The sequence below is a fragment of the Alosa pseudoharengus genome, unplaced genomic scaffold, assembly GCF_046254945.1.
Source record: "Alosa pseudoharengus isolate Yale_2024_CS ecotype anadromous, Long Island Sound unplaced genomic scaffold, YU_APseudo_1.1 YU_APseudo_1.1_scf_4, whole genome shotgun sequence".
Taxonomy (NCBI): domain Eukaryota; kingdom Metazoa; phylum Chordata; class Actinopteri; order Clupeiformes; family Clupeidae; genus Alosa; species Alosa pseudoharengus.
Window position 1 is genome coordinate 44,299,315 of NW_027468774.1, and position 20,853 is coordinate 44,320,167.

A 20,853-nucleotide genomic window follows, 5' to 3' on the forward strand; every position below is an offset into this window, starting at 1 on the left:
ATTACAGCCTGTCACTCTCCACTTGCCTCACTCCTCTGGAATGTTCACTGTATGTACACTACGGCCTCTGACAAAGGCTCCCAAGGACAACAAACATGACCAGATAATTAGGAGGAACAACAGGTTATTCAGTAACAGGAGGGCATTCACTTGGGTCTTATGGGAGGGGCAGGGGGGGCACGTTCCTATGGAACTGGACTAGCAACCTTGGATGGCCGAGCAAGAGCGCTGCACACTGACAGTTCATTAATATGAGCTACTGTGTCCACACTGGGCTACACGTGCTGCCCTGATCCCGACTGCTGGCTCGTTGCGAGGGACAAACAACATGTTTGGTGGATGCCCCCCCCCCCCTATATCCTGTCCCTCATCAATCCTCTGTTAAGGGCCAGCAGGTTCACCCCAGCCCCCCAGCAGAGGTGGTGGGGCCTGACTGGTCTGCTGGCATAGCAGGAACAAGCTGAGCAAACCCCTTTATCACAGCAGGGCTGAGGCGTCAACAGGCAGCAAATAAGAGCCCTGTTTTTGACATCACACACGGCTACGCAGAGGAGGAGCCAGAGCAAGGCAGAGAGAGAAAGAATAATATTTTGGAAACACTGATGTTTGGGAAGGGTTTTGAGTCTATGTGTGTGTGTGTGTGTGTCTGACAGTGAGAGAGGGAGAGAGATAAAGTCAGTAAAAGATACAGAGGGAGCCGAGCCACAGAAACTTCGATATTTTAAGTTTCCTTCATTACAGAGAGAGAGAGAGAGAGAGAGAGAGAGAGAGATGGAGTGTGTGTGTGTGTGCGTGCGTGTGTGTGTGTGTGTCAGAGAGAGAGAGAGAGAGATGGAGTGTGTGTGCGTGCGTGTGTGTGTGTGTGTGTGTGTCAGAGAGAGAGAGAGAGAGATGGAGTGTGTGTGCGTGTGTGTGTGTGTGTGTGTGTCAGAGAGAGAGAGAGAGAGATGGAGTGTGTGTGTGTGTGTGTGTGTGTGCGTGTGTGTGTGTGTGTGTCAGAGAGAGAGGGAGCTCTGTGGGTGTCAGTGTGGGTTGTTGTGTTCCGTGCTCTCCCGCTGGCCTGTAATCTGGGATATCTGCATGTTCATTAGAGAGTTGCAGCTCTGGCGCTAGAGCAGGCGGGACAGAATGTTCTTGCATACGTGTTCCACTAATGGACGGTTCTGCCATCGCATGAGACGCCCACCCCCCTCCCCCCTTCTTCCACTCCAGCGGGCAGGAGAGTGTCCAGAGGGAACTGGGGACATACTGGTCACCTGGTTCCCACATGGCTTTGTGTCTGCTTAAACACACACACATTCTCTCTCTCAGCCACACACACACATTCTGCAAAAAGGCCCCATGCCCTAACCTTAACAATAGCCTCCAACACGCTGGCAAACATACTACACACACACTTAAGTAGCCTTGGTTCAACAGCACCAGGGGATGTTCTCTTCCAGTTTAAACATAGATGTCCAATCCTACACATGCACCATATGCCAAAACAACCAGCATGCCAGCCAGCATGCCACCCACTCACTCCTGATCACACCGCCTGACCTGGGAGGCTTCAGATAACCTTGAGGGCACTTTAATTCGTTAATGGGATAGATCCTGATTACGGAGGACACTACCTCATCCACTAAAATGAAGTTATCTAACAAACACCATTCACAAGTTGGGAGGAACAAGAAGAGAAAATAGCCCCCACCTAGTACACAACATTTCATTATTATACCTACATATTTTCAATGAATTAACTGAATTTCAGGACTTTTCCCAGGCGTGGAAAGTGGGATTCTAATATGTTTTCCAGGATTTCCATGAGGACTTCCCAAGTGTCGCTCACCTGTCTGTAGTTGTAGCCCTGCAGCAGCAGGAAGTAGGGGAAGTCGAATGGCGGGTGGACAGAGTACTGCGTGCTGTTGTCGTCACTGCTCTCCGTCTCCTCCTTTTCTGTGCGCAGGCTCCGCGCGTCCGCCTCGGACGGGCTCTCTGGTGGGCTGACCGCTGCCGCCGCGGTGGGGTCCTTTTGGCCCCCGAGGGCCCGCCTGGCGGCTCGGCCGGCCTCTTGGCCCATGGCCGACACGTCCATGTCGCTCAGGCTCCTCCAGATGGCCTGTCCATCGGCCTCGCCCTCGCTGCCGTCCACAAAGAGGGAGGTGACGCGGGAGCGGCCGTGCTGCAGCTTCCGTGCCTGGGCATTGAGGCCTGGAGAGAGAGAGGCCGCAGACAGACCACATCAACAGGGAGAAGACCAGGAGTACCACCAGGAGACACACAACTACAATTCGGCAAACTTTGTCTCTCCAACAGTGTTGGAGACTCGAACTCTTTCATTCATTTTATCAGACTGATGTAAGTACATTGTTTCAAATTCCACTTTTCCTTGTTTAGTGTCCCTGTACTCCAACTGTGCAATTTCCCATAGGGGATCAGTAAAGCATTCCATCTACCTACCTGTCTGAAACTCAAAGACGTTGCAAATGGTGCAAACTTTAACCATTATATGTTTTAACCTGATAATAGCTACATCGCTAATCATCAGGAACTTGCTGTATTGTCAATGAACAGATGTTATACTGTTACATTAGTGCAGATTCTTTCGACTACATTCTATTACTCACATGGTCACATTCCGAACTCTATACCAAAAGAGGGGGAATTGAGTGCATTGATGTCAATGGTAGGTCATGGCAGAGCACAAACAGGACGCCTGCAATCAGGGACAACTAGCCCAGCTCTGTTACCACAGGCATGGCCTTCACAACAATGGCCAGCTGACTGCGCGCAAACCACAGGTGATTAAAGCCACAGCTATCAGGCCCACCTGTGTATCTGACCTGATAGCCCCTTTCTGGACAGAGAAAGGCTTCCCAGCAGTTTGAAACTCAGTTCCCACACTCATCAAGGCCAAGTGATAGAAAGAAATATCATTCAAGGGGCTATGTACAAAGCAAAACATTGAGGGATAAAAAGGTGAAAGATACAGAGAGAGAGAGACAGTGAGAGGGAAAGAGAAGAGGGGGGGGTGACCTGATAACACCTCCTAAGCAAACGGCAGCGGGACTTCATCAGTGCCAGGCCTGCCAAAGCGGGTTAAAAAAATAAAAGCTGAGGAGGAAATCCTGAGTGAAAGAACAAGAGGTGTTCTCTCTCTCTCTCTCTCTTTATCTCGCATGAGCAGGCGTTTGGGACTAGCCTGACGCCACACTCACTTGGCCCACCTCAGCCAGGGCCATTAAGTTGCCAGATCTGCTCTGCTCGGAGGCTGGGGTGGACCGAGTGGGTGTTGAGTGAGCGTGAGGGGCATGTTATCGGTGATGGAAGTGGGCGTTTGACTCGTTTTGCATTGTTTAAACTGCAATGAGGCCACTCGCTTTTTCCTCAAAAGTTGAGTTAGACGCACACTGTCAAACACACACTCACACACACATACACGCAACAAGCCCCAAGCCAAAGTCAACAGGACCACCACACATTCCCCAGGCTTCAGGAAGCCAGCACCAGCGGAAAGATAAACACACTGTCGTGGGACACATTAAAGCACGCACACACACACACACACACCCCGACCAATAAAGTGCAATTATGAGGGGGCCTCTTACTTCCTGAACAGCCCAATTGTAGGGGACAATGACACAAGAGGATAAGAAGGTGTCACAATCTATTGAGAGCGCTCCCATTATCAGAGTTTAAAGGGAGTGCGTTAAAAAAGGCTGGTGTGGTTTGACGCAAGAGGAGCTCTGCTAATCCCCTAACCAGTGGCTTCTCGTCTGAGGCTCCATTTGGCATTTCTCAGTTGAACTCAGGTGGAGGGCCCAGACAGTCGAGGTGGCCTACCTGCAGTGACGTCGTCCGTTTCCCGGGCGCTGCGCTCTTCCACAGCGGACCTCTTCTGGATCTCAAAGCGTCTGGACAGTCCCTGCTTGGGTTTCCACAGCGCCTGCAGCATGAGCGGCCGCTCGTGCTCCCCCACCACCCGATAGCACTCCGTCTTCCACTGGTGGTCAGCGCCCGTCTGGCCAATCACGTCGCAGAGCACGTAGTCGGACGAGTCTTCTTTCTCCAGACTGTACCTGTTAGGGGGATTAGAGCAGCCAGAACGTGCTGGTCAGCGACAGGGCCTGCTTACATCAGGACCAGTGTGCTGAGCCAAGGCCCTCACTGAGCACACTGTGATTTGAGGTTTCCCAAATGCAGCTCCAGGGAGTGCAGACTCAGACCATAACAAAGCTAAAGTTGCTCTTAAGTTTTGATAAGATGAATAAGCCTGATTGCACTGAGCAAACACATTCCGTTTTTTGTGCTCAATCATGTTTTAGACAAAGGACAAAGACAAATTCAGTGTTATGGAGGACCAAGCCTTAGAAATACCAGTCAAAGCAATGGATACAATATTGAATTTGAAAGTGAGTTCAAAGCCTTTGGCCTCACTCTCCCTTGCCAACAGCAAAGTCAGGCATTCAAAGGATGCAAGCCTGCTACTGTGGGGAGTGTGTAAGCACCAGAGCAATTAGGTATTCAGTGATTCGTTAAAAAGGCCACTTTCACATGAGCCCTTCAGGGAGCACACCCGGAGGACACACAACAAGTAGCAGCTGACCAGTTAAGACCTGAGCCAGGTTGACCCCCCGTGACATGTCCAGAGTGTAGCCCAGTGCAGTGGCCGCTCTCTCACCTCTCCAGGGCCTCCTTGATGAGCTCCTTGGCACTGGAGCGGCTCGTGGCCAGCACGCTCTTGTAGTTGGCGCCCTGGCAGATGTCGCTGCCGAAGATCTTCAGGATGCCCGGAGCGGACATCTGGCTGGAGAGCTCGGCGGGGTCATCGGCGACCGGGTGGGGGTCGCTCCTATCCCCTACTCCGCCCAGGCTCCTGCTCCCGCCGTCCCGGAGCAGGGGACTGCGGTTGAACACGGTGGACAGCCGGTTGTTGTGGCGACGGATCTTGCTCTTGGCCGGCTGCCGCACGCCTGTGGAGCTCTCCACCGAGCGTGTGGTGCTGTCAGACGTGTGGGACCTGAGAGAGAGACGGGGGGAGAGGGATGGAGGGAGAGAGCAGGGGAAGAGAGAGATAGCAGTTGAGGCCTAAAAGCTTGGTGGCGTGTGTCTGCACAGTGTTGTCTGACTTTCTGCATCATCTCTGTCCATCTCCCCTTAAAAGCATTCCATCATGGGACAGTAGATGGACCCACACACAAACTCAAGTCAACAGCACCACATATTATGCATAAATTACCATTTAAGACCTCAATAGGAGAGACGAATGGGAGAAGACAAATCCAAAAACTATCAGGTTGCCTCTACAGTATTTCAAATATGAAGCTGACAACTCCTAGAGTTCCATGGCGTGTGGTACATAGACACGTGTGGTACATAGACTTAACATGTCAAGCATGATAATGAGTATTATTAATGTTGAAACTAGAGCAGGTGTACATCTAATTGCCCATCTAATATTAAAATCTAACACATGATCAATGATCAAGTGCATTTCGAGTTCCACTGCAAAACGACAAACTGACACTGCCGCAGAATGGTTTATTCTGTAATGTTTGACGCAATTAGGGATCCACAGTTCTATTATGCTGTGGTGCCCTGATATGTACAAACTTAATTAACTAATCTTGAACTTACTGTAAGGAGCCATTGCTTGACTTTCTTCCGAGCTTGGCCAGGCGTCTCTTCGGTGAGCGGATCAACAAACCCACAGGAAAACTGAGTGCCTGTTTGGCGATGTGGTTACTCCGTTCCTCTGAAATCATGTTAACTTGTTGAGGTGATAACTGCGTTCACTTATTTGCTTTAACTATTTTAGGACGCAAGTACTGTCTCTTGTAAAGACAAATAAAACCTATTGACAAAATGCCAGCTTGAGAGCGTACAACAGTTTTGCCGAAGAACCATATCTGTTGAGACGGCTAACGTTATATTCCCATTTGCACGCGGACTCTCCCATAGTAACGTTATGCCCAAGGCTGTGTTATCCAAATTGATTTTGTTAGTCCCTGATACATCCAGGCATCGATGAGGATGAAATAAGTCCGTTTCTTGCGGAAAAGAAACAGCCCATAGCCAGAAACAACAGCAAACTACAATAACATTCAGAAACTGTAAGTTTGAAGTTAAGAAATTTGAAGACTTCCTCTTGAGAGTGGGCTACTTGTAAAGTTAGCCAAGTCACAGTTGCACGTCTTCAACGAAGGCACGTTTTCGTAGATGCCTCAGATCTTTCCATCACGTAATATTGATGAACAAAATCAATACATCTCCTTTGTATAGAATGTACAGGGATATTTTGTAATTTATAGCAGTCACAAAATTTCCACCCATTCGGAGCCGGGTCATCCAGCGTCAACAGTCAATCTCAGCCATAGATCTCAGCCTGCTCTGAATCTGACTGGGACGCTTTTGAAAAGTTGCGAGTAGCGGGCTGAGACCCTGACGTCATTCTAGAACGGGAGGAGACAACTTGACGGACAGTCGCGGGGAAGTTTGTGATGCGTTGGTTATGTTGTAATTCAGTAACATCAAAGCAAAAACGTTAGTTATTGTTAATCAATATTGTATCAGTTCCACTGAACACAGGAAGATAGAAACCCTGAGCACAAGTGTGAATCGATAATTTTAAACACCGGTGTCCGTAGGAAATCTTTTGCGAATTATTAGTTGAGCGGGTCAAATATTAGGCTACAGGTCAATATTGTTGTTTATAAGTTAGGCTACTTCTGTGCTAAAAATAATTTTGTGGATAACACTTATTGTGGAAATGATTTTACAGAGAACAACATTCGATGCCATAAGCAGTTCCCTCATCGTGGGTAGAGGGAGCAGGACTTGAGGAAAGGGAAGGGTGGGGAAGGATTTCCTTTGCCCGGTGTGAGAGTGCAGTTGCATGACGGGGACTAAATTCTGCGCAGTCTAGTTCATTCTCGACTATTCCTAGTGATCCAGAACATTGCTATTATATGCAGACCCTACTAATACACAGAAGTGTGTAAATCAGAGTGACCACTGAACTTGCACTTGCTCCCCTCTCCAATAGAAATACTCCCCCTGCCGGCTAAATTAGAGAGCGCTCATAGTGAACAGTAGGCAGGGGACATAGGTCACACAACTACAACGTCCCTCAACTTCTCAGGAAAAACCCTACACATGGTTTTAAATCGTTGCTGGAATTGGAAACCCAGTGGATATACACCACGACCTGCGGCAAAGTAATTATTAGATCAACTACATGGTAATGTTATGTCCCGCCTCACATAGGTGCCATAATCAAGGCGGCCAATGCACACTAAAATTGGAGAAAATAATTTAAAAGATTGATGGGGTGGCCTGGTTGGGGCACAGACTCTGAGAGCGGTGACACAAACATACAAAAAGTAAAATAGATATTATAGCCTTATATTCAATAGTAACTTGTACATTATGAAACCAAATTGTTAATTTTATGTAAAGATTTTTTTTGTAGAACATCTGAAGCTCATACCTTGGTATATGCAATGCAAAGATACTTTTTTTTTTTCAAGTAAAGCAGTAGCCAACTACCATGAAGTTATCCACCATATACATAAATAGGTTCGATGTGCATGGACAGAACTTAATTGCAATAGTAGAAATCAGCCCAACTGACACAGGACATGCGTAGCATCGCAATACATATCCATAAATATAGCCTAAATAACTTGGCCAACATAAAATCAACAGAAGATGTTTGTTTTGGCTAAGAAAACAATTTCTTTTTTTAAACAATTTTTTTGGTTGCCTTTAATGCGACAGGATAGTGGAAAGTGACAGGAAGCGAGTGGGAGAGAGTCGGGGTGGGATCCGGAAAGGACCACGGGGCGGAAATCGAACCCGGGTCGCCGTCGTACGGTGCAGGTGCCACAGCCAGTTGCGCCACGGCTGGGGACTAGAAAAAATGGATTTTGGGGGTGGTCTAGGCCTATACCCCCCACCTGGCTCTGCTTACTATGCTGCGTAGTCCATTCTTCCACAGGCCTATTTCACAGGTAAAGCAGGCATGAGCGTCTTTAAAAGAGGGTTACATGTTCTAGTTCATGGCAAACGTAGCTTTGAGATACTCATAAGTTGTGAAAATTGAATTTCAAATTCAGTGTGCTTGAAAGCAACCACACAAGTGTGTGTGTGTTGTGATATCATGAGGCTACACGGCTCTCGGCGGGACAGTTCAGCAGTGCAAGGACACACATTTAGAGTACAACGAAGGTTTTTAATAAAGTTCTTGGGAATTAACAAAAAGGTATGCCAAGTTCAAAAAGGTAACTAAGGATAAGGTTGATCTTTCAACCGTCAAAACTTAAACAATGTCTCTTCAAACGTGAAGTCATAGTCCCGATTCCCTCAGGTAAATCTCTTCTTGAAAACAAGTCTTCAGCCTTACTTTAGACAGCACCGCAGCCCGTGGCCAATCCGGCGGTAAGTATTCCAGTACTTCACGTGGAAAGTGCCACTTCGAGCGTCTGTAGCTCCTCTGAGAGCACAACTTGAGCTTGTCTCCCACACCCCACTCTGACACCAACTGTGTCTCTGGGCCTTAAAAAGCCCTTCAGCTCATCAGGCCCTGATCGGTCTCAGGTGTGTTGGGATATCGTGTGTTTGATGGAGCCAAAGCTGTCCGTGACTGCAGCCATCTCAGGGGAACGTAGCGGCCCTCCCGAACGCAGCCTCTCGTGACATCACAATGTGTGTGTGTGTGTGTGTGTGTAAGCTATTGCTTAATTAACGTTAGTAGCATCTAACGTGTGGTACATTACAAAGTCAAACCCCAAACCAGTTTAATACTCAAGTAGACAATTAAGAGACTGTTCATTTTCAAACATTTTATTCAAGACAAATACATGTTCTTAAGATTTGAACAAAATTGAAAAAATAAAATAACTCACTTCTCAAAACTAAACGTGACTGATTGGGGTATGCCTTACAGAGGGGAAGAGAAAAATGGAACCTTCTTGCTGTCCATTCCTAACACTGTACAAATGCTTCAAACCGAGACTGAAGGGCAAAAATAGTGACATGAATACCATTACTTTACAAACTGAAAAGAATAAAAATAAAATAAAACATGCCACGGGTACAGCTTTCATTTTTATCCTGAATGCTGGTGAACAAAGTAAGTGTAGACCTTAAAACACACTTCTCCTCTACCTGGTTTTTGTGTACTTTCATTTTTAATTCATAGCAGTAGTTAAGACGGGAAAGACATTATTAACAGAAATGAACACTACAGGTCCTGTCAATGTAGCTGCAAAAAAGGGCAACCTCTCTTAAAACATGTTTTTATTTTGCTAAATCTGTTTTTGTTTTGTTTTATGGTTTTATTATTATTTTAAACTGTCAACAGGCCACTACACATCTGTGGGTCACCTTGTTTTAAGCAGCAGAGTTGCGTGTTCTGGTCAGGGGAGGTCTTCGGTTCTTCTGTTCTCCTGTCAGGGCGATCCAGGGGTTCCTGACGTGCACAAACGTTCAGAGAGAAAACCAGATTAGAACGGGAGACGCCACATGTCTGCATCAGGCAAACAGGCTGCTCAATATGCACCACAAACCACTTCAAAGTAAAAAAATTAAATAAAAAAGGAAATCTGCTCAAAAAGGAACACTGGCATTTCACAGAGGCGTCACCATAAGGACACCAGGGCAATCCACATGACCCATGAACCAGGAGCGGAGGACATGACTGACTGCATCAGAACATGATGAGCATAGCTCATCATGAGCTAGACCGTAACAACCCTTTTTTTTAATGCTTGCACTAGATGCTCAAAATGTAAAACAAATAGACAGAATGGAATATAGAGAGAACAGAAGAGAGAGCGAGAGATTAAGAAACAAGCGAAAGAAAGAAAGAAAGAGAGAGAAGTAGTCTGCCATGTTAAAATCATTTGGAGGAAAGCACAAGGCTGAGAGGAAGGCCTGAGGTACTAAGGTGGAAGATGTCAACCTGGAGGTTAAGACTAGCCCATTTAATATCCCCTCGTCTGTGCAATCAGCATGCAGACATCCATCTCACGATACAGCCCCACAGTTGCAGAGAGCTAAGTGAATTACTGTGGCAGAGGACAATTGTTAAACACTTACTTATTTAGCCGTTTGTTACGCCACAGATGGGGAAGAGGCTGTGATAATGAAACTGAAAGCTATAGATTGATCAAATAGGACTGGGCCTCGGCAACAATTCTATCTGTGCTGGAGCTACAGTCCCTAGCTTTAACACCCTGTTTATTCTTTCAGGAGGAAAAGGCCCAAGTGTCAGATTTGGGGATATAAATTGGGATCTTTAAACTTTTTCTTTGTTTAAAAATTGTGTATCTTCTGGTGGGCAGCCTTCTCAACACAAAACCACAACGTAAAATCTTAACTGTGTCAACAGAACATAATAAAACAACAACAAAACAAAAATAAAAAGTACATCAAGCTTCTGAAAACACGTTCACAGGCAACAGCATTCAGAATAAATATGGATGTGGGTAAAGAAAGGAGTACCTTGGGTGAGTACCTGCACAGTTTGACAGTATCCTTGATTTTTAATTTGGCTTTTTCATGAGAGGGGGGGGAAGAGTCGCTCACAACACCAACGCTGTGGTATGAGGTATGGAAGTCAGCTGCAATTATTCATTAGCCCTATACTTCCACTCCCACAATGCTATCTGGCTTGTCCAGTTTAAGAACACTGCGTTAAAATGCAAGGCAATGAAGCACAAAAAAAGACGGCACACATCCTGTCGTCACTGGGAGGAAAGAGAGGCGGGACTGCAGTTTAATGAATTAATGAGTCATTAGTTTGTCTTAAAGACTCGTTTTCAGATACACCTTTAAAAAACAGTACTGAGAGTTTGAAAATACTGATTGACATGGGAGAAGGGACTTAAAAAAATGCTGTGTGCCTATATATGTCTGAGCATGTATAGACACACAAACCATTTTGTAATGCTTGATATAATGGGGCTTATATGACTTTATGAACTACTGTTTACTGTCAGCATAGATGGGTTTTTCATTAGCAGTTCAGCCTGAGACAGCACAAAGCAATGGCCACAAAAAGTCATATCATAAGAGTTAAAAATTTGGAAGAGAAACTGGTCTAGAGAGACACATGTATGTTATGACCGATACAAAACGAAGTACCTCCGAGCACGTTTCTCAGGGCTACACTGGCTTTTCCCTCTGGCTTTGAGTTTCTGTCTACCTTCTTCCATCTTCAGTGCATACTTACGATGCACTAGCCAAAAAAAACAGGAAGACAAATCAAAAGACATAACTGAAAGTAAAGGAGGGAAGGTAAGGGAGGGGAGGGAGGAGGTTGTGTGTGTGGGGGGAGGGGGTTGTTAGGGATGGCAGTGGGGGTATGGTGGGGAGGGGGGGGGGGGGTGGGGGGGAGGAGAGAGCCAAGCTGGAGGGGGACTCTGCACTTACCTGGGCCTGATCTGAGGTCCTATCAGATCAGTTTTAATTGGACTGAGTGTCACCTTCAGATTGGATGTCTTCGCGCGTGCCATTGAGCTCGGCTTTGGGAGCATCTACCTCCATGGACTCGGCCTTGGGGAGCTCGCTGGCCTTGTCGTCACTAGACGGCGCCTTTTTGCTGGTGCGCCTTTCCTCACCGTCCTTGTGGTCTGGAGGAGACACCAACACAGCACACCACAGCACAGCTGATGAACTCAGATACAGTAAGTGTAACATACTGATATATCACTGTATGCCTGCAATGCTAAATAAATAGTACAATGGTGATGGCCTTTTAATCAAATTAATGTATGAACATGAAGTTGTGCGTCATGTTATTGAAGGAGATTAGTCAGATGTAGGCTACAGTTAAGTTATGTTGGCCATTCATTCATACACATGTGGCTGAACAACACATTATGTATGTAATGACATGTCAATAGACACTCAAGTCTCTAGGCTAGATCTGGCTTATCAGATTGCTACCTAAGAAAATCTGGACCAGTGTGGTCTAGTTGTCTGAAGTGGAACAGCTACTTGTTAAAATAAAGGTGAGAAAGCTGGAGCTGGTTCTGACCTTTGTCTTTGGAGGATCGGTCCTTGTCCTTCTCTCTGTCCTTGTCGCGGTCCCGCTCACGCTCCCTGTCCCTGCTCCGGCTGCGGTGCTTGTGGGACTTGCGCTCCGAGCTGCGGGACCTCCTCCTTTCCCTGCTGCGTGAGCGCTTCCTCCTGTCGGATCGGTCCCGGCTGCGCCTCCTCTCTCTGTCGCGACTCCTGTGGCCACACACACACCACTCTTCATTTAATCTATTCCAACGTGACACTTCTCTTGGCTTCTCTCTAGATCATTAACCAACCGTACTCATAAATGGCAAATTTCCGAGAACTAAAAGGACAAGTTGTCCCACCTTAAATTGCTGCAATATGAACACTGATGTCATACTCTTCATACAGCGTTTGGACTACTGACTATATAGCACAACTAGGGCTGTAACGATACAAACCAAATCGTGAGGTTGGTGTATCACGATTTTTGACCCACGGTTCGATACGAATCTCGATTTTTTATTAAATAACATTTTAATAGCCTCCCTTAGAACACCAGAGGATTACAATATAATATATCTATTATTTTATATCCTGATATAAAAAATATTTTTCTGAATGACTGATATTTATGACAGCACACTTTATGCAGATTAGCCTATAGCCTAGGCCTGCTATTTTTTTTTTACAACTCTACCTCTTTAATTCAGCTGTCTGGTTGAAGCCTGGAAATATTGTAAACAAAGTAGCATAGTTGGCTAGCTTAGCCTATCATAATCTACTGATTGGACTGTTCAGTTTTCCCATGTGTGTTTAAGTTTCAAGGTAATACTTGTTCTCCTTGGGACAGGCCCTTTTGGGAAACGTTGGTATTGAGATGATCAGTCAACTTCAATGCAAGAGTTTTAAACAAATATGTGCAACATGCTAATGATGCTAAGCTGATTTAATAGTAATTTAGCTAGTCGTCTTCTATGCGTCCTTGCTTTCACGATTGTGAATGTTTTATTTAAGTCGTGCGTGTTCATTGAGCAGGAGAGGGAGGGAGAGTGAGAGGGAGAGGGAGGAAGCGCGAGAGAGAGCGGGGCAAGGAGAGGGGGTTTACTTCTATACTGTTTGGTAAAGTTGCACACATAGTCTACAATGAAAGCAAGGAGAGGTATGAAATTATTATTTATTTATTTGTTTGTTTTTGGACAACCTAGGCTACCGATAGGAGATGTGGGTTGCTTTTGCGGCCGCGTAAGATGCAAAGCACTGCGTGAAACACTAGAAAGGTGTCGCGATTCTGCCTTTTCACACCGCGACACAGTATCGTTGATATGAATGTCGCGATTTCGGTTTCGAATATCGTTACAGCCTTAAGCACAACACACTCACACATTTACTCTGAATCTAAATAAAAATCAACAGTTCCTGTATGGCCAACAGTAGTGCTTGCTGTGTGTCAAGTGGCAGTAATACCTGCTGCGTTTGCGCTCGCGGTCCTTGCTCCTGGAACGTTTGCGGTCTCTCGAGCGACTCCTCCGGCGGTCTGACGCCCGGCTGGAGTGTCTGCTGTGAGAGCTGCTGCGTCTGCCCCGTCGCTCGCGGTCCCTGTCCCGCTCGCGCTCTCTCTCCCTTTCACGCTCGCGCTCTCTCTCCCGCTCCCGCTCCCTTTCCTTCTCCTTCTCACGCTCCTTCTCCTTCTCCTCCTCTTCCTTGCGCTTCTTCTCACGCTCCTCTCGCTCGCGCTCCCGGTCTTCGCGCTCCTTGCGCAGTTTGGTGTCCTGCTCGGGTTCCTCGGAACGCCTCCGCAGTTTCTCCTGCGAGGGGGAGAAGGCCGTCAGTATAACAGGGTATACATCACCACATACGTGTAGTCCAAACACAGTAGGTTAGCCAGACCAGAACAGAGGCCCAGCCACTCTAGACCTAGGTTATCATAAAAACTACTTCCAGAGAGCCTGCAAAGTTTTCACTATACTATTTCAGACACTTTCTCACGATGATATTGTGGGACTGAAGCCTATGCAGTGTGACCCACATTATTATACGATCCCACCTGAAAGATGACAACTAGTCTGCACCAACAGTATAAGTCGCAGGCCTCATCAAAGTGATCTACACACACACACCTTTAGCTCCTCTACAGTAGATTTGATCTTGGCATAACCCATGTGCTGCTTGCCCATCAGGTGGTCATCCACCCGGGACTGGGCATCGCCCACGATGAGGAAGGCTCCGCACACCTCACACACCTCCATCTGCTTCTCCTGAGCCGCAAAGCTCTCAATCGTCTGGTGGGGGGAATAAGGAGAGAGGTCGGCAAAAACAATACTTTAAGGCAGTCAAGGTGAGCTAGATAAAATAGTACTGAAGCATAAAAACATTGAAATAAATGTATTGTTATTGGGCAGGTTTTAGAAAGTAAAGTCAGCCTTGCTAGCATCTGCTGTTATCAGTATTGAACACTAAAATATAGAGTCATCTCCAAACTGTACATACTGAATGGGTGAGCATATGTTGGCCTGTGTAAGACTGTGTACCGGTATTAACAGTACGCGCCATCAGCACAGCTGTGTAGTGCCCTATGGACTATATTTAAGCCTGAGTATGTGTGTGGGAGCGAATGAGAGGTGGTTGGAAACAGGAGAATGGCGCAGAGTATGTGTGTGTGAGCGGATGAGAGGTGTTGAGACAGGAGAATGGCGCGAGTCCTTACGTCCGTGGGACTCACCGAGGGGGTGGCGCTGAGCTGCTCCCTCTCGTCCTTCAGCTGCTCCACCAGCTTCATCATGCCCTGCGCCTCCTCCACCCGACCCTCCGAGCCCAGCTCCTCAATCTGCACAGCACAGGCACAAAGCCACGGGGAACAAACAGATGTCAGCTACAGCACAGCACATCACATCACACCCCCACCCACCCCCACCATTATGCAGCACATCACACAGCCCACCCCAGTGAAACAGAGGTCAGCTGCAGCAGATCATACACCCCAGTGGTTCTCCATCCGGCTGCTGAGATTCCCTTGCATCACATGTTTCCCATCTTTCCCTGTTCTGGAAAACCTGCTTGCACTCTCAATCTCCTAGAATCTCCATTAGCTGAGCATATCTACAGTAATTAATCCAAAAGTATTTTAGTTGCACCTATCTCAGTGAAAGGTATTTGATTGGGTCAGGAAAGAGAGAAGATATTTCGGGACAGGGAGGTCCAGGGGTAAGACTGAGTATGAGAGGAGTATGGGAACACCATGGTGGTTTCTGTTACTGCAGCTGCTCTATATAATGACTAGCAACAGCACCATCCCATTCACACAGCACACAGGCTTACCTGCAGGACCAGCTCCTCAATCTTCTCTGTCAGAACCAGGGCCTTCTCCTCATTCTTTGTTGATGGACCAGGTCCCTGCTATTAAGGAGTACGCATAAGCATGTTGTTAATACAAGAACACATAACCTCTTTAAAAAAAAGAAGCAAAGTTAACACATCTTAAAACCTTCACTCGTCATTTTTGTTGTTAAAGTCAAACTACTATATACCATCTATTTTTGATAGCATGACATAAGATTGCGTTGTGTAACACTTGTTTTGCCACCAGATTACATTGAGAAAGTGGGGAACTTACCCCAGCGGCCTGCTGTGCCTGTGACAAAGCCAGCCTGGCATGGCCCCTGCGAATCCTTCGCTCCACCTCAGCCAGCAGACTCTGCAGGTACCGCAGGAAGTCCCGCTCATAGCCTTCCTTCATGAACCGCGAGCTCTTTTCATACCTGACGCACACAAAATACACGTCATTCTTTCCCATTCACCCACAGAGAGGTTCTTTAAAATGTGAACACCTATGGACACAACACACCACTTACAATTTCCTAAGGTTTTCATCATGGATCTTTTCACAAGGACCTGTGAAGCACAGTAAGTAACATGATAAGTAATAAACATGAGGGAATTGATGTCCCTTCAATTCAGTATATATATTTTGTGAGTGCTTTTGTACTGTGTACGGTAAGGTCAATCCTTTACTTACCCAGATCTGATCGGGTGTTTGTGAATAGCTCGGCAGGACAGAATCCACACAGGTAATATTTACATACCTACAAGAGAGAAAACAATTGAATAACTAAGCATCAAATTAGGCATAAGTGCTTACAGAAAACCAGGAAAATGTGCCTGAAATCTAGCCAACCGAACAAATAGAAATACAACACTGCTGAACACCGATTCTGTGTTCATTTCCCTAAATCACTTTTGAGTAAGAATTTACCTGACACCACATAAAGCTGTGGTTTTCTCAATGAAATACGACACTGGGTCCACTTTAAATACATCAGTGTAAATAAGAACAACTGACAATCCCAACAATACAATTCCAAACTTTTAAATCTGTGCGTTCTCTCGTGCGAGTGACCGAGCCGGTTGTATAACAGGTGAGTCGACATGTTTCCATGAACATAACGCTGAGCAACCAAACTAAAAGGAACTTAGCGACAGATGCACTGTTGCATCGGCTCATTTGACATCTGTGCTGGGCGTAGTGTCACTAATGCTATGTTACAGTTTGACTAACTTGGCATAATTATACTATATCGGCGTATTATCTACTTTCAGTTCAATCATAAGCCAAGCGTAATGACGTTACATGTAACGATAAATGGGGATCATGTCCGACCGACATTCGCAGCACCGCCAACTGTTGTAGTTAGTTAGCAAGCTAACCAATGGTAGATACCGAATCATACGTAAAATGTAATTATTGCTTGGGAAGTTTAACATGTCGGTATTGTGGGAACACGGGCCTGGTCGTTTACAAAGGTCGCACAATGGGCGGGAATGGTTGCCTAACATGGCAGGCTGATGGTTTCGCTGCATCTCGTCGTCAAGGCTGGGTTGCTAGGTCTCCACTCAATCGCCTGCCCAACTGTAGCATAACTTGCTAACAAATCCACTTGCTAGAGAGAGAGAGCTATCCAATAACGGCATCACTACTAGCTTATGTAGCAACTACTTGTACTTGTAGCAACTATGGCTAACTGTTAGACAGCATGCTAATGGCGATAGCAAATGTTAACAGAGGTGCAGAATTTTCTTTAACAACTAGCAGTGCTCTAAGATTAAAGTTACCAACTCAAAAACGTGATTAAACACACAGCAATGTCAGTTATTTTAGCAATAACACAGCATCAATCTTAATTCCGTGGGTTAGTCTTACCCTAATCGCAAGGTCTTAGGGATAGACACATTGTGCTAGCTGCTAACTAGGTATCGATAGCAAGGTGGCTAGAACCATGGCTAAGTAATATATAAACTTACATTAATCCTGACTGACGTTAAAGATATTTTGCCGATTGACTTATTTTCACTTCTGTTCAGACTTAACATACCACATGAAATACACTCTCTGTTGTCGCGTGCATATTACTATCTCGTCAACTAAATGTTAACGTTAGCTATGCTAAATCAAGTTAACGTTAAGTGGCTCACTCACAGTCTCGTGGTCCCAGCGGACATTACTTCTTTTCTCGTCAGGGGCCAAATTTCTATCCCGGCCCATTAACTCGTCGAGTAACTGGGCAGCAGAAAGCATTTTGACAGAGAATAGTTCGCTATTCACATAAAATTCTTCTTTTTCAGCATTTAACTTAAACACTACTTTGTGCTTCCGACAACACCAACAAAATGGCAGCTGCCTCGACACCGTTTACCCAGCATGCATCTGAAGCATGTGTGTGGTGTCCGAGAATGTGGTGTGATAGTTGTGATGACGGCGGTTCGGATGACCCCGCATCCTTGGAAGGTAGAGCCAGGCAAACGTTTAATATTTGGGCTCTTAGTGAAAATATGTAGACTATGATACATACTTCATACATGATGATATTCAGGGGTTAAATTGGGCCTTCATTCATGGTGTTGAATATGGTGATAACTAGCCTAGGCCACTAGCCTACTACCCAAACTGTTCTTGTTCAAGTGTTCTGACCTGTTGATTTCTAGGCAAGTCATTCTGTCCTTTTATGTTGTATGTTTGTGTTGATTGATATGCCACAAGGATAGGCAATGACAACATGACAAAGCTGACCTTTGAGCTTGTGCAGTACAAGGCTTTTGAGTTCCTGTGATGGCCAGGAGAAATGTTCAGTGGCAATAATACTGTGATTGTGTTGTGTAAACACATAGCTATATTTTGTTAAATTAAACAGAAACCATTAATGCCCCATATAGAAATGTATCTGTGACAAGATTATGTGTCATATATGTAAGGGTTGTAAAATGATGAACTAGGCTCATGCCTTGGCATGTAAGTGAGATGCATTATTTGCAAATTGCCAGCAGGTGGCACAGTTTCATGGTGGTCGTGTTATCATACCAGAACGTTTGGTATGGCCCTGTGTACTTTGTTGCCAGATGTTGAAAAGGTGTTGACAGTTGATATTTTATAATTACATGTATTGACATGATATCCTCCAATGACTTTAACTGTTCTTCTCCCTCAGAATGACAGACATAGCCAAAAACATTTACTGTAAAACATAGAACTGGTGGATAATTGGTAGAACACTAGCATTTGACAAGTGTGTCTCTTGACCTTTGTTAGCAGAATCTGTTACAAGATCATATAGATGAGCCTGAGGTACAGATTTATTTCATGTAGTCTCTGGGTGGCCCTTGGGGATCAATAAAGTATCTATCTATCTATCTATCTATCTATCTATCTATCTATATCAAAGAAGCAATGTCATAGAATCTACCAATTAGAATCTAGATTAGTTCTGGTTATGTCAGAGTCAGATCTGGCCACTCTCATACTGTTCCAAATATTTGCACCTTTATAGATCTTGTGGTTAGTGTTCTCTCTCATGAAAATTCAGGATGTTGTCGTTCTCTCCAACATCAAAGAGTCCTCTTTCTGTCCTCAAACCTCTTTCTGTTGTCTTTCCCAAATTAGACATCCTGGCTGACCCCTATAAAACCTGTTTATCAGGTAAAAGTAAAAAAGGAACTATAACATTTCCATAGCATTGATTTTCTGTTCTGGTCTTTTGTGTATGTAATTCATATAAATTTGATCATCATGGTTCATTATGCATTCTGCGATCCCTGTTGTCCCTGCTAGAAAACAGTTCCCCTGGAGGTTTGGTGTGAAACAGAAGCCATTGGTTCACACAGACCACAGTCATAAAACTTGATATCCACACCTTGCCTCCACGCAGCTCCCCTGATTTCATTTCTGCTGTGCTCAGTGGCACACTGGCTGTTGGAGCACAGCCTCTCTGCATGGCGTCGGAAAGGCATGGAACCGTGGCACCGGAGCTCAGCCCTGGGCAGAGGAACAAAGGCAGAGAGAGAGATAAGAGGAGCACCCTGCGCTTTGGGCTCCCTGGCATGCTCCTGCCACCTGCTGGCGCCTTGGATAATCCTGTTTTTGCAGTGTGCATTGGTCGTGCATGCTGCTAAATGTGTGTGTGTGTGTGTGTCTTAGATAGTGGCCTCGCTTGAAAAGCGGTCCACGTACATCCTTGCTCCTTTTGTTCGGCAGCGCATGGATACAACAACCCCTACAGCGAAGAGCTGAGGAGAGACAAAATGCAATTAAACACCAATAAGGGAAAATGACGTGTATGCAGAGCGAAAGCTTTAATCTGTCTCTGTTTGGGGAGCTCTGTTTGTCTCTTGTTCTGTTCTCCACAGCTGATTAGGCAAACATTTAGCCTGCTGCATTTAACAGTGAGGGATCACATGCATACAGACCAGCTATTATGAGCAATTTCACCAAATCATAACAAAATTGGGGTTGACCAAGACTACACATGATTTCAGGCTCCTGTAGCAACAGAGAGGTATGTAACCGGAAGGCCCAAAAAAGGATCCTAATCATTTAGTTTAAAAAAAGCTTCCCCATTTCCCTCACTACAACATGGCATTACATTAGAATACATTTTCACCTTTCGCCTTGTCCTGGAAAGGGCACATGGCTGCTATTTTTTTGGGATATGTGAGCTGCTCATTTGGCAGGGGGGGATACTGTACCTCCGTAGGCCTGGTGATGACGTAGTCAGCCAAGGACAGAAGGGAAGGTGCTTGGCCAGGAAGTACACAGTTGGGTTAATATCGCCCAGGCCAAAGCCATATGGTCGCACACAAGAGAGGACTTCCTTCCTAAATGAGTTAGTTTGGGATGTAGTGGCTTTTGTTCTTGATCATCATCACAGTCATAGCTGTTGGCCATGGCCTGTAGAACTATACCTCAAACCAGCTGTGGATGAACTGCCAAATGGTGCGGTTTGAAACATGACCACAGGTGATGCAAAAGTCCAGCATTGTAATCCTGGGTGGTGAACAAACTACACATGTAAGAACCAACACAGACAGACATAATCTCTTGCACCTTGCCATGTCATGAAATCGTAACAAAATAGGGCTCGACTGGGACTACACGTGATTGGTGATTGTGCTCCCGTAGCAACAGGAAAGGATATAACAAGAAGGCTCTGAAAAAGGATCCTAATAATTTCTTTTTGAAAAAGCTACTCTATTTCCTCCCAAACTGGGGTCACTTCAATATGTCAGTGCATTATAATGCATTATGCCCTGTCCTGGTAAGGTTGCTATTTTTTGAATAAGTGGGCGTGAGCTGCAGGTCTGACGATGACGTAGCCAGCCAGAAGGTGCTTGGCCAATATGGCTTATGTGTGTGTAGCCACCAAGCACACAGTTGGGTTAATATCGCCCTGGCCAAAGCCATATGCTCACACACAAGAGAGGGCCTCCTGCTTAAACAAGTCAGTTTGTGATGTGGTGGTTTCTGTAGAAGTTTATGACCATTAGAGTCATAGCTGTCAGTAGCACATCACTGATAAAAACAGTCAATCACACCAG

At 45.7% G+C, this 20,853-nt stretch overlaps 2 protein-coding genes across 3 annotated transcripts in view; both read right to left on the reverse strand.

Annotated features, from left to right (window-relative positions):
* The window catches only part of radil2a (Ras association and DIL domains 2a), a 28,787-nt gene extending 22,506 nt beyond the window's left edge, over positions 1 to 6,281 (reverse strand). The window contains exons 1-4 of the mRNA XM_076266530.1: positions 5,620 to 6,281; positions 4,664 to 5,002; positions 3,826 to 4,061; positions 1,832 to 2,193 (exon numbers count right to left, since the gene is read on the reverse strand). Coding sequence (XP_076122645.1) covers positions 1,832 to 2,193; positions 3,826 to 4,061; positions 4,664 to 5,002; positions 5,620 to 5,747 — 1,065 coding nt within the window. The 5' untranslated portion in view covers positions 5,748 to 6,281. The remainder of the gene's footprint in view (positions 1 to 1,831; positions 2,194 to 3,825; positions 4,062 to 4,663; positions 5,003 to 5,619) is intronic.
* A 2,529-nt stretch (positions 6,282 to 8,810) lies between these two features.
* Positions 8,811 to 17,672, reverse strand: luc7l3 (LUC7-like 3 pre-mRNA splicing factor). Of its 2 annotated transcripts, none has more exons than XM_076266534.1 (11): positions 17,465 to 17,672; positions 16,007 to 16,073; positions 15,843 to 15,882; positions 15,605 to 15,749; positions 15,310 to 15,387; positions 14,714 to 14,818; positions 14,112 to 14,273; positions 13,459 to 13,799; positions 12,026 to 12,222; positions 11,419 to 11,618; positions 8,811 to 9,454 (listed from the first exon to the last, which is right to left on the reverse strand). In XM_076266534.1, the coding sequence occupies exons 1-10, from the start codon at positions 17,561 to 17,563 to the stop codon at positions 11,452 to 11,454; spliced, it is 1,401 nt and encodes a 466-aa protein (XP_076122649.1). In that variant the 5' UTR covers positions 17,564 to 17,672; the 3' UTR covers positions 8,811 to 9,454; positions 11,419 to 11,451. The 2 variants fall into 2 exon arrangements, with proteins under 2 accessions (XP_076122649.1, XP_076122648.1); XM_076266533.1 differs by having other exon boundaries at positions 14,699 to 14,818.
* Between the last annotated feature and the right edge of the window lie 3,181 nt (positions 17,673 to 20,853).

Bases quoted from the DNA above. Each gene is read 5' to 3' on its own strand.
- luc7l3 (XM_076266533.1), bottom strand. From the start codon at position 17,563: ATGCTTTCTGCTGCCCAGTTACTCGACGAGTTAATGGGCCGGGATAGA. The intron at 15,750-15,842 runs GTAAGTGGTGTG...TGTGTGCGTCAG, and splicing joins GATGAAAACCTTAGGAAATT to GTATGAAAAGAGCTCGCGGT. The intron at 14,274-14,698 runs GTAAGGACTCGC...TCCCCCCACCAG, and splicing joins CCTCGGTGAGTCCCACGGAC to ACGATTGAGAGCTTTGCGGC.